This window comes from Schistocerca cancellata, chromosome 1, assembly GCF_023864275.1.
Source record: "Schistocerca cancellata isolate TAMUIC-IGC-003103 chromosome 1, iqSchCanc2.1, whole genome shotgun sequence".
NCBI lineage: Eukaryota > Metazoa > Arthropoda > Insecta > Orthoptera > Acrididae > Schistocerca > Schistocerca cancellata.
This window is the reverse complement of record NC_064626.1, coordinates 619,646,772-619,660,618: the sequence shown is the minus strand read 5'-3', so window position 1 is coordinate 619,660,618 and position 13,847 is coordinate 619,646,772. Positions and strand designations below refer to the sequence as shown.

Below are 13,847 nucleotides of genomic sequence, written 5' to 3'. Positions count from 1 at the left end.
TCATGCGTCTGAGAATTACGTGAAACAGAACTTGAACACGAGTTCCTAATCGCATGGGAATTCGTAGGTAACCCTGGAAGGAAAATAATGAATTATTAAGTTCATTTAACTAGCTGTCCATACACGTTTTTCAATAATATATGTGCTGTATCAAACAAGTAGCATTAGTTGTGAATATATAACACCTCCTGCATTTCCAAAGTATTTGGCTCTACCTTCGTACTAAATACAAAGTGTGGTTTTTGAACTAGTGCAATTATCATCCATCTCCGCCAGCAAATTTTCTCTTTCTTTGACCCTACATTGGACCCTACATTGGAAATTCGCTAAAACATGTCAATTATGTATCATTGGCTACTTCAATTTGGTTTCTACGAATTTAAACCTTACGGCTCCGTCTTCCTTTTCGTTCTGTAGCTGTATCATGTAAAAGACTACTGATGTGACTGAATCCAATCATGGTATCTAATTTACAAAATCATCACTCGTTTCTCGTGCAAGCAATAATGGATTTACTGAAATAGCATTCGGAAAGTAGTAAATAAATATGTCTTCTACTGCCAAATGGTTTAAATGGCTCTGAGCACTATGGGACTTAACTTCTGAGGTCATCAGTCCCCTAGAACTTAGAACTCCTTAAACCTAACTAACCTAAGGACATCACACACATCCATGCCCGAGGCAGGATTCGAACCTGCGACCGTAGCGGTCGCGCGGTTCCAGACTGTAGCGCCTATTCTACTGCCAGATTCTCTCATTGTTTGGGTATGCTTAAGAAGTCCACTCGCATTTGAGTATCTATTGATAATAGCTCCCGTTTGGATACATCCACATTGATTTCAAAGGAAACATCTAATTCAGCATTTCTTTACATTTCTCGTGAAGTCGCTTTATTATTATAATATGATAAAGAATACGTCATATAAATGCTTGTTCTTCTTTAGACACCAAAAAAATGGATCTATGTAGGAATAGTAAGGTCCCTTCTTGACGCAGGGGCCGGTCGTTACTTCCTGCCGACGCCGCCGAGAAACATTAGTGTGTTTTCTTCTGTGAATTTTACAAAAACTGGAAATATAAATATTTTCGACGAAGATAGTTCACAGTAAAGTGTGAGACGTGCTTACTTACGGCTACGCTGATTTCACATTGCTCCTAACTTCCCATTTGCTTCTCTTTAAGACAAGTAATCCTTTCTTCTAGGAGTGCTGGTGTTGCATGTTACGCAGGAGAACTTCTGCGAAATTTGGAAGGTAGAAGACGGGGTCCTGGTGGAAGTACAGCTGTGAGGACGGGTCGTGAGTCTTGGTTGGGTAGCTCAGTCGGTAGAGTACTTCCCCGCGAAAAGCAAAGATCCCGAGTTCGAATCTCGGCCCGGCACACAGGTTTAATCTGCCAGGAAGTTTCATACTTGTCTTTGCTTTGTACTTTCATTCCAATAGATTAAAACTGATGTGACATGATCCTACGACCAAAGGTAGTTTTTCCTAACATTTATTGAGAGCTATGTTATGATTGTCGAGTTTGATAGATGCGTTTCCGTCCGCACACATCACTGAAACAGACCAACGTGCGGGCGCAAAGGAAAAGTTTGGACAATATTCTTTATTTTTCAAACATGGGACTACATTTTCTGAGAGAAGTAGGACAGACATCCGTGGTCGTCGCGTGAGATTATTCGTACAAGAACAGGAAGAAGAAACTGTTTTTCGAGGCAAAATTCACCCGTGCACTGAGCAAGTGTGTTTTAGGATAGGACTGTGTTCTGAAGAACACGATATCCTAATAAAGAGAAATCAGGGGCGTCACTCACATTAACCGTGTCGAGCTGTGGTACATTATTTTCAGTAGACTATCCACTGCATTGTTGTCTCTACGCAAACGCTGTTTGTCTCTGTTGACCCTGATGTCGCTAGTACGTTTGACGCATTCATTTATTCCTTCTAGGAACCACACTACTGTTTCAAAATGACCTCCTGTGCGGTAAGATGCACGTACCAATAGTGCCAGTACCCAACATTATTCACACCATGCATTGTTATTTCTGTCTGAAATTGTGAATTACTTCAAATTTACCCACAGTTTTCAGTTACGTATTTCGATAGGTCGATAAAACAATTATTTCTGTAAGTATATCTTATGTATACTTTCGTACGGTCTTAGTGATAGATAAACAAATGTACTACTCTTAGTTCTTCTTACTGCAGTGATTTCCGTTTACGTTCGACTTTGTGACAGTATTGCGTCTGATTTTCTGAGACTGAGGCGCACGCGTCTCTCTTTGTTTTGTCTGCTGTACGAGTGACATAAACACAGTATAAACGAGAATGCAGTTGCAATTTTGTCATATCATGACATGTTGGAGACCGTGGCTGTTTTTGAAGACAAATGTTGATGGTGTAATGACAGCAACCAGCCACAAATTTACTTTGAGTTCCTTTATTCAAAGGAAACCGTTACCGGTTTCGAATCGTTGCGATTCATCATCAGACGGTTTACACGCTTTCTTTCTGACATTTGGTGTGTTTTTATAGATTAACTGTCCTAAAATATAAATAAAACATAATTACAAACACGCCACACACAGATGGTTGCGTTGCAGATTTTCGTTGTATGTGACGTACGTGAAACGTCGGTTTCGAGTGACTGTTTCCATAACGTTCATCCAATCGATGTAAATGCATTTCCACTGCATCCTCGTTGTTGCACACGTAATAGTTCTCACTGTACACTTTAGATTTGTCGCTGAGATCATTCCAACCACGCACCACATGTTTTGGTACATACAAAGAGTTTACAAACATATGGGTGTCACAGATGCTATGATATATCGTAACATTTGACAATGATGTCCTATGTTTGGAAAGGATCATATATTCTTTTACAAAACTGGATCATAAATTCTTTTACAAAACTGTAATGTCTATTACATTAGCACAGAGAGATTGAAATTTTTTTTTATTTTTTAAAAATATATATCTGTTATTGCTAATTTAATTAGAAAGTTTTTTATATATATGTAGAACTGTATAGGTAAAATAGTATATTATTTTATTACATTTGGCAGCATGAGAATTATAGTAACATATAAATTTTCTACTTGATCTGCAGATAGGTGTATTAATATTATTTGCTTTGGAGGCTGGAAAGTAATTTTTGGAAATTTTTCAGGAAAGGGGTGTTAGCCAACTCTGTTTGTTCATTAAGGATATAGTCTGGGGTGCTGTTTTTGTGTGTGTGTATTTCTAATTCTTCTAATATATTCATAGTGGCTCCTTTTTCTGTTAGATGCAAAATCTTTAAGTTGTCCTCAATGCTTCCCACTGAATGGTTTTCTTCAGCAATATGGGCTGCAAATGCTGATTTGTTCAAGTTACCAAGTCTTAGAGCGTCAATATGTTCCTTGTATCTAATTTCAAAACTTCTGCCTGTCTGTCCAATGTAGAATTTTGGGCATGTATCACATTTGAGTTTGTATATTCCTGATTTACGGTAGGGACTCTTGGAGGTGTATACATCATGGATTACTTTTTGTTGTAATTTATTATTTGTGGAAAAGCTGATTCTGATATTTTTCTTCTTTTTAAATAAGTTTGCTGTTTGGTATGAAATGCAGTTATTGATCCCAGACGCAAAACGAGTTTGTGCTGATAACTTCGTCGCTTTATATGAAGTCGGCAGAAAGGAAAGAAGTTGGAACACCAGAAATGTAATCTATCTAGACACTTTTCTGACACTGGTTTCTATTAACTCTCTGATTTCTCCTACATTATATGTAATAACACAAGTCTTTTCGAAATGTCTCTTTTGTTAGAATGACGCTTGTGCACTACATATACTGGTCATAAACAGTTTGAAGTATTTAAGAGTAATTTTCGTGTACTCTACGAAACATAATACACGTAAATTACAATCCGAATGGATCAATATATACCGATTTTATAAGTCAAAGTTTATCCTCTTTAGAAAGTCATATTTTATACTTATAGGTTCATTTTTCGTCCTTGCATTATCTCTATACAATGTACTTCATTTCTAATAGCAAATTGACTACATTGTATGTAAATATGTCAGTACGCCATTTACAAAATTTTATGGTATCACAAACATAAATGTCTAGTAGAAGAAGAAGTGGGAGGCAGCGACGAGATTGTACACAAGTATGTCACAGCTACTGATGTTTGTTTTAGTTTTCCTGTAGTTATACGGCAGATATATATATATATATATATATATATATATATATATATATATATATATATGCGCGCGTGTGTGTGTGTTTCCTTACGGTGTAAAGCTGAATACTTCAATAAATGACAGCCACACATTACAAATGTAGATTACCCATCGGTATTATTTTCTAATAAAAATGAAAACTAATACCTGTAGTTCAAAGGTTTTAATAAATTAATGTTTAGGCCTTCTGTGGTAATACACGAGTATCAAGTTGCCAATGTTTGTGTGACTGTCTATTTAAACGTGGTTGTATCAATCTAAAGATTTAACGATGTGCTACAGCGGTAGTTTCAATGTTTTATTTACCTCTGTTCATAGAAATGAGAGTGAGTGGTGTCAAGTATTCTAAATTAAAAAGAAACTTGTATCTCTTCTAAATGTGGAACACAACAGGTCGTCATCTAAATACGCCATGTGCATGAAGAGCAAAAATTCCTCATCGTGTGGAAAAACATATGCAAGCTTTCACTGCCAACATTCACTTATAAAGGCCTATTGGGAAGTGTAAGGGTAATTTCTTGTCGATGTTTACTTTTCAAACTAACCGTTGCTGCTCATACTCCATTCATGTTAGTATGAAATACGGGAGAGTATTAGAAGATAATTTGTTGAAAAATCGATAACGTTATTGTTATGTGTTACTTTTTTCTGGAATTTTCAAAGGCAAGAACTGGATACTGAAATCTAGCATCTTAAAGTTAGCTAAATTCTTATTCATATTTACAGAACATGAGAGTAATATCAAGTAGGCAACACTTTCCTGATGTACTTAGCTTTTATTTATTTATTTATTTACGAAAAGGTTTCAGCTCCTTAGCCATTTGTCAGGTGACAACTAAATGTCTAAACTAGAGATAAATAACTTCACTAAAATGCTCCATAGACGGTCAATAATATTGTACAACTTTTCCAGATGCGCTATAATATTGAACGTGTAGGGGTCAGATTTTAGAACATCGAAAACTTTGGAATATATTCTGCGACTCGGAAATATCGTGTTAGGTTTGTTGTTGTTGTTGTGTGAAAAATGAGTTAAAAGCAAGACGAAAGAGCGTTATATTAGAGTGTGTCGAAATGCATGAATTATTGTCTGCATTGTGGGATGTTAGAGTAGGTGAGTACAAAAGCATAATTATTAAGAATGATGAATGGTATGACTTGTTTTTCAGAAAATATTTTAAAAAAATAATTAATACATACTGTGTATACATACTTACCGGAATATAATCCGTTAGCGTATTTATTATTGCGTGACACGTTTCATTAGCTGTATCTCAAATACTGCAAGATAAAACTGCACTTTTAAATTCCAAATCTTCGAAAGAATTGCCAGCAACAAGGGATCCTAGCGCAATACAAAAGCGCAGACTTTTTGGAACTGCGTCTCTCATTATATTACTTTCTTTTTTTAAGATAATATATGGGCGACCGCAGAAATTTTTGCGGTGGGGGGGGGGGGGGGGGGCAAAGAGCAAGTACTTACCAACGTATAGCGGGATAATAATTTCCAGTAATATATCAAACGCACGATATTGTTGACAGTATAATTGATAAAGTAATTGTGTACTCTAGGGAGATTGTCAACAATATTACGCCATGTTTCTGTAAATATTATTGACCATTTAGGGGCCGTTCAACAATAAGTCTGCGCACATGAGGTCTCACGTCACTTTCTTGTGGATGAAACATTCAGTTTGCTCCCATAGATGATCAAACAATCTGTGAAACTTCGCATGTTTAGCAAATTATTTAGCAGTGTGCTGCTTTGTTTGACGTGTTTGTCAAACAAACGCTACGTCTGAAGTATTTGGAGAAATCTGATTGACAGCTGATTTAATAAACAAGTTTTAGCGTTTACGCTGGCGCTTCTCAAATAAATGCCATTTTCTGGCCAGACGTCGAACATGAGGAACTGTAAAAATGTTGATTTTGAGTGAAGAAGACTTGTTTTCGGAACTAAGCTCAAAGAATTATATGAACAAAAACAAAAATACTACCACTATGGTAGAGGAACTGTGTCTTCTCCATACAAATATTGAAGCGGAAGACATAAATAAAATCACCTTATTACGCACAAGAAGCTGCAAAACATTCGTTATTAAGTAAAAGACGATTACAGACTATCATGAAAATATTTTCTTTTCGATACCTACTATGACTAGAAATCGTTACTGATTCCGCTTCTGGAAATGCGGATAATATTATCCGTAAAAGGGAAAGGAAGAATTGCTTGTGTACAGAACTGTAATTGTTTTGTGAAACATGATCTTTGAATCTTTTGCTTCAATCATAGAATGTAGGGAATTACTGAAAATAGTTAACATATGAAGACAATTTTCTCGAGTTTATTTCATTTGAATAGTATCACATCTGGGTTTCTCGTATGACCGTTCGTCACTTACGAACATTAGAACAAACTGATACTGTAGCTGTTTGTAGACTGAAAGAGAATGCTGTAGTCAGAAACGTAGTAGTTATCATGTCAAAACATGTGCATCTCGTTGATATTCAAGTCGATAAGACGAGTATTGTATACAGGCCGGAATTGTCACTAGTTTGCGTGCGCTGTACAGGAGAGTACAACTGTTTTTCATCAAGGCGGTGCATGGCCTGGAATCTGATGCAGTTAACAGAACACAGTGAAACACTGCGTAGTGTGTCTGCTAGGGCAGGAGCCGTTACTGTTGTGGTGGTAGTGGTTGAGAATCGTAGGCCAGCGCCTCGGCATCAGTAGCACGAGCAGCGATCCAAGGGGCAGCGCGGCGGGTAGACGATGCAGCGGTCCATGCAGTACTCGTCAGCGCCCCTGCGGCCCGCCAGCTCGCCGATAGCTTCGCAGGTGCGTCTGCAACAGCATACAGAATAGCTTTAACCACCGAGAAGGCACCAGGCACACAACAGTGGCACAACCAGTAATATTCATCGAACCGAAATTTTCACATGACTTACGTACAACGCTTTTGTTTAGATTTTGCTCTAAGACTGTAACTTTAATGCATGTTACATTATTGTCCTGTTTTTATGCATCTGTTTATTATTAACTGCAATGGTTATTATCTGTTGCTGCTAAGGATGCAAATCTACACTACTCGCCATTAAAATTGCTACACCAAGAAGAAATGCAGATGATAAACGGGTATTCATTGGACAAATATATTATACTAGAACTGACATGTGATTACATTTTCACGCAATATGGGTGCATAGATCCTGAGAAATCAGTATCCAGAACAACCACCTCTGGCCGTAATAACGCCTGTTCATTGAGTCAAACAAAGCTTGGATGGTGTGTACAGGCACAGCTACCCATGCAGCTTTAACACTATACCACAGTTGATCAAGAGTAGTGACTGGCGTATTGTGACGAGCCAGTTGCTCGGCCACCATTGACCAGACGTTTTCAGTTGGTGAGAGATCTGGAGAATGTGCTGGCCATGGCAGCAGTCGAACATTTTCTGTGTCCAGAAAGGCTCGTACAGGACCTGCAACATGCGGTTGTGGATTATCCTGCTGAAATGTAGGGTTTCGCAGCGATCGAATGAAAGGTACAGCCACGGGTCGTAACACATCTGAAACGTAACGTCCACTGTTCAAAGTGCCGTCAGTGCCAACAAGAGGTGACCGAGACGTGTAACCAATGGCACCCCATACCATCACGCCGGGTGATAGTATGGCGATGACGAATACACGCTTCCAATGTGCGTTCACTGCGATGTCGCCAAACACGGATGCGACCATCATGATGGTGTAAACAGAACCTGGATTCACCCGAAAAAATTACATTTTGCCATTCGTGCACCCAGGTTCGTCGTTGAGTACACCATCGCAGGCGCTCCTGTATGTGATGCAGCGTCAAGTGTAACCGCAGCCATGGTCTCCGAGCTGATAGTCCATGCTGCTGAAAACGTCGTCGAACTGTGCGTGCAGATGGTTGTTGTCTTGCAAACGTCCCCATCTGTTGACTCAGGGATCGAGACGTGGCTGCACGACCCGTTACAGCCATGTTGATAAGATGTCTGTCATCTCGACTGCTAGTGGTACGGGGCAGTTGGGATCCAGCACGGTGTTCCGTATTACCCCCCTGAACCCATCGATTCCATATTCTGCTAAGAGTCATTGAATCTCGACCAACGCGAACAGCAATATCGCGATACGATAAACCGCAATCGCGATAGGCTACAATCCGACCTTTATCAAAGTCGGAAACGTGATGGTAAGCATTTCTCCTCCGTACACGAGACATCACAACAACGTTTCACTAGGCAGTGCCGGTCAACTGCTGTTTGTGTATGAGAAATCGGTTGGAAACTTTCAGAACGTTGTAGGTGTCGCCACCGGCGCCAACCATATGTCAATGCTCTGAATAGCCAATCATTTGCATATAACAGCATCCTCTTCCTGTCGGTTAAATTTCGCGTCTACAGCACGCCATCTTCGTGGTGTAGTAATTTTAATGGGCTACAGATGCGAAATTTAACCGACATGAAGAAGATGCTGTGATATGCAAATGATTGGCTTTTGAGAGCGTTCACACAAGGTTGGCGCCGGTGGCGACACCTACACCGTGCTGACATGAGGAAAGTTTTCAACTGATTTCTGGTACTCAAACAACAGCTGACCGGCGTTGCCTGGTGAAACGTTGTTGTGATGCCTCGTGTAAGGAGGAGAAATGCGTACCATCACGTTTCCGACTTTGATAAAGGTCGGATTGTAGCCTATCGCGATTGCGGTTTATCGTATCGCGACATTGCTGCTCGCGTTGGTCGAGATCCAATGACTCTTAGTAGAACATTAAATCGGTGGGCTCAGGATGGTAATACGGAATACCGTGCTGGATCCCAACTGCCTCGTATCACTAGCAGTCGAGATGACAGGCATCTTATCCGCATGGCTGTAACGGATCGTGCAGCCACGTCTCGTTCCCTGAGTCAACAGATGGGAACGTTTGCAAGACAACAACCATCTGCACGAACAGTTCGACGACGTTTGCAGCAGCATGGACTATCAGCTCGGAGACCATGGCTGCGGTTACCCTTGACGCTGCATCACATATAGGAGCGCCTGCGATGGTGTACTCAACGAGGAACCTGGGTTCACGAATGGCAAAATGTAATTTTTTCGGGTGAATCCAGGTTCTGTTTACAGCATCATGATGGTCGCATCCGTGTTTGGCGACATCGCAGTGAACGCACATTGGAAGCGTGTATTCGTCATCGCCATACTATCACCAGGCGTGATGGTATGGGGTGCCATTGGTTACACGTCTCGGTCACCTCTTGTTCGCATTGACGGCACTTTGATCAGTGGACGTTACGTTTCAGATGTGTTACGACCCGTGGCTCTACCTTTCATTCGATCCCTGCGAAACCCTACATTTCAGCAGGATAATCCACAACCGCATGTTGCAGGTCCTGTACGATCTTTTCTGGACACAGAAAATGTTCGACTGCTGCGACACAGAAAATGTTCGACTGCTGCCATGGCCAGCTCATTCTCCAAATCTCTCACCAACTGAAAACGTCTGGTCAATGGTGGCCGAGCAACTGGCTCGTCACAATACGCCAGTCACTACTCTTGATCAACTGTGGTATAGTGTTGAAGCTGCGTGGGCAGCTGTGCCTGTACACACCATCCAAGCTCTGTTTGACTCAATGCACAGGCGTTATTACGGCCAGAGGTGGTTGTTCTGGATACTGATTTCTCAGGATCTATGCACCCATATTGCGTGAAAATGTAATGACATGTCAGTTCTAGTATAATATATTTGTCCAATGAATACATGTTTATCATCTGCATTTCTTCTTGGTGTAGCAATTTTAATGACCGGCAGTGTATCACAAAGGTCTGATTAGTATCATACCAACAAGAACTGCTTTATATGCTGAAAATAGTGAACTGTAGGGTAATAAAGAGTTCATTTCCCAGTCCTAATTTGTGTGACAGGATGGCCATATATTTGTAAGGCTAGTCAAATTCGGTAGTATGGTTGAAATGGCTGTGAGCAGTATGGGACTAAACATCTGAGGTCATCAGTCCCCTAGAACTTAGAACTACTTAAACCTAACTAACCTAAGGACATGACACACATCCATGCCTGAGGCAGGATTCGAACCTGCGACCGTAGCAGTCGCGCGGCTCTGGACTGTAGCGCCCAGATCTGCTCGGCCACCGCGGCCGGCTCGATAGTATGGAATTATGCTAGCAGTCAATCTGTTGAATGTATGTACGTTTCGAATAATTTTCAACTTTAGATTATACAGATCTTCAAATCAATGTACTGATTTCGGAGTAGCCACAGTAGGACACTACAGTACTAGAATCAATGCCGTCGAGAATGAGTATGTACGATTAATACTAGGGGCACTCAAAGAGTAATTCAACACATTCCTTTTCTCAGTCAGGTTTGGTTGGCAAAGTGCGGAGTTTGTTGTGGGACATCGTGGTATATTCCCACTCCAACCCCTATAGTTTGATGAAGTTCCGAAAGGGGGCGGAGCTGTACGTAGCCTTGAATATGGCGTCTGTAACGGAGGTGTGTTCCTAACAGAGAGCTGTAATTGAGTTTTTTAATGCGGGAAACCATAGCGTCGCAAATATTCGTAGGCGGATTCAGAATATCTGCGGAGACCGGGCAGTGAACGAAAGCACGGTGAATCGTTGGGCAAGGCATCTGACATCATCGCAACAGGGTGGCGCAAACCTGTCCGACCGCCCGCATGCCAGCCTGCTGCAGACAGATGTGATTTCTGCAGTGTTGGAACATGCGGACACTCTCATATTCCTTGTCCATAACAGTGTAAGGCCTCACACAAGTCTGCGCACCCGAGAGGAGCTTGTAAAACTTCATTGGACTCTTCTTCCTCATCCTCCTTACAGGTCGGATCTCACATCTTGCGACTTACATTTCTTTAGCTCAATGAAGGGTGCACTTTGCGGGCTGCAGTACGTGGTTGACGTGGAGGTTATTGATGCAGCAAGATGTCGAACAATAGGGTGGTACAATGCAGGCGTAAGAGCCCTCCTATTAAGAAGGCATGAGGCCGTCGGTCTGAACTGAGATAATGTTGAAAAATAGGGTTTTGTATCTTAAAGACAGAATCCTGAAAAAAAGCAACGTGCTATAAATCCAACCTGCTTACAGGAAAAAAAAATATGTCGCCTTACTTACTGAACGCCCCTCGTAATTTAGTTTCCATATCTGGAGTATGAACGAAGTTTAAAAATATGGCACCAGAAAGGAAAAGCTAAAGAATTTCGTTGCCAAAAATATTTCAGTGTTTTACAACTCACTAATTTGCATGTCGTAGTTTCAAATTCAATGGTTTTCCTGTACACTTTCACTTTGGCGTTGTGGGATGCCATTTCACGATGCCACTGTAGTGTAAGTAAATTAAAACAGGGACTCGGCAGTAGGATCATGTGCACCAAAAAACCTAAAAAAAATAGTGGTGGCTATTCATTCTTTTCCTATACCCAGATAATTACTGGCGTCTCAGCCGTGGAACTTGAAGCAAAGAAGGGAAAACTTGGATTTATCTTTTAAAAGCTTTAAGCCAAGTTCATTGGAACTAAAGAATGTTAATTATTAAGATCCCCATGCAACGTATGTACAAAATACAAGATACTTTTTCGCGGAATCTGTCTGTACTAGCTACGTCATGAGATGCAGAATTTGTAAGGCGCGTTCAGGCAAAATATGCCCATGTCACTTTTGCGTCGAGGTATGTTGGCAACAAAGTACTTCGTTCTGAATGTTCACTCCATAGATATTCCTACTCCACGGTATTCGTGTAAGATCCTTTGCACATTATCAGTTTTCTATGAGGAGAAGCTCTTTTTTATCAGATAATTTAATTGTAGAAAGCTTACAGAAAGTGGTAGTTACCGTAAACAACAGTGTGTGTGTGTGTGTGTGTGTGTGTGTGTGTGTGTGTGTGTGTGTGTGTGAGTAAGTGTGTGTGTGAGTGTTGGTTCCAGAGCGAGAGAGCTAAAACATGGGATTGCCACAAAGCAGAAAAAACAAATATATACATTAACAAAAATGGGAAGTGTTACACCAGTAATGCCTTGACCAAACGGTATAGAGCAAATACTCCAATAGTTTCATGCATGTATGATATGTTGATTACAAATCCCTGTCTTTTGCGAGTGCAGGCAGAAGCCATTATTACAGATGAAGACTGTAGTGAGTACATCATGTGGCTGTTGGGTGGTTCTGACCTTACTAGAAGTTTCCAACTAGAGTTTGCAACAGAACACATTCAGAGGAACTGTACAAGGTCTTTGAGAAAGGTCGAATCACTAGTAGCATCATACCGACAGATCACACAGACAATGACTGCAGAACGGAATGGACTTATGACATCAGCGTGGAAAGAAGAATTGGTACGGGTCATTCCAAAGACGGATGACAGTATATGAAATATGGGCAGAAGTTACAGGCAGTGTCATCGTGAACCGTGGGAAACAGAACACTGAAAGCTGGGTTGAGTTCTCGAGTTGCCATGATTAGTTTAACGACGACACGCCACGCACTTCAGATACTTGCATGGTGTCAAGATACAATCAACAGAAAAATTAAATTGCATTCTTTGGTGTTCAGCGATGAATCTCGCTTCTTTCTGCATTTCTGCCTGTCGCGGTAAGATCGACGTGACGAACAGGTGAAAGGTCACAGGAAGCAGATATGCTAGAGACTTATACCGCTCCAGCATCTGGAATCATGGTACGAGGAACTATTCGATACGATAATAGGGCTGATTTGGTATTTGTTGAAGGAGGACTGAACGATAGACAGCATGTGGTCAGAACAGTAAACCTTGTTTTCACATCCTTAATGACCATGGTACAAAAGGGATAGTCCAGGAGATTGTTGTAAAACTTACGCGACTGTTCAGACCACAAACGCCTTGAGGAATGTGTGAATCCTTGACTGAGTAGGACGTTCTCACTGGTCACCCGTACAGCAGGTCTGCACTGCGACTGCAAGACGTGTACTTTCGTACTAGCCTCCAATAAGCAGTTTTGATAATACTTACACAACAAGTGTTTCAGGCAAAGTAAAAAGTTCCTCAAGATGACATTCAGACTCTGTTTATTTCCGTGGCACTGTGAATACGTGTATTCGTGGCCGTGGAGTCACCACTCATGCTGATACTGATGCTGATGGTGGACATCCGCTCCAAATGAACTGAAAGTGTAACAATTTTTACGAGTTATGTGATGAACACCCCCACAAAGTCTGATAAATCCGGGACAGATTCTTTTCCATTTCCCTCAGCGTAGCTGAACTTGACGGGTACGAGACGAAGGAATTAGTGTCATGTTAGATGCATGAAAATAAGAAAATTACCTGTGAGAGATTTAGAGTCTTCCATTAGGGTAAGCAACAGATCATATTTCTAATGGCGTACTGTTATTTAAAACAAGTTTTAATCTGTGTTGACGTCATTTACTGTGGCACACAAATCAATGTCACGATTTGTGCTTGAATGGCTACGGATTTCCAGTTCAGCCTTGGTTGAATATACCCTGTAATTGCCACTTGTATTCCATTTGACTCATTTTCCTCTCTCCAACCAGTGATTCCTTCTATCACTGTTGACGAAAAC

At 40.8% G+C, this 13,847-nt stretch overlaps 1 protein-coding gene across 2 annotated transcripts in view; it reads right to left on the bottom strand.

The window, feature by feature from the left end:
- Positions 1-6,559: 6,559 nt before the first annotated feature.
- LOC126183106 (uncharacterized) overlaps positions 6,560-13,847 on the bottom strand; it is a 237,077-nt gene continuing 229,789 nt past the window's right edge. For both annotated transcript variants that reach the window (XM_049924907.1, XM_049924908.1), the window contains one exon: positions 6,560-7,081. In XM_049924907.1, the coding sequence (XP_049780864.1) occupies positions 6,964-7,081 (118 nt within the window). In that variant the 3' untranslated portion in view covers positions 6,560-6,963. The remainder of the gene's footprint in view (positions 7,082-13,847) is intronic.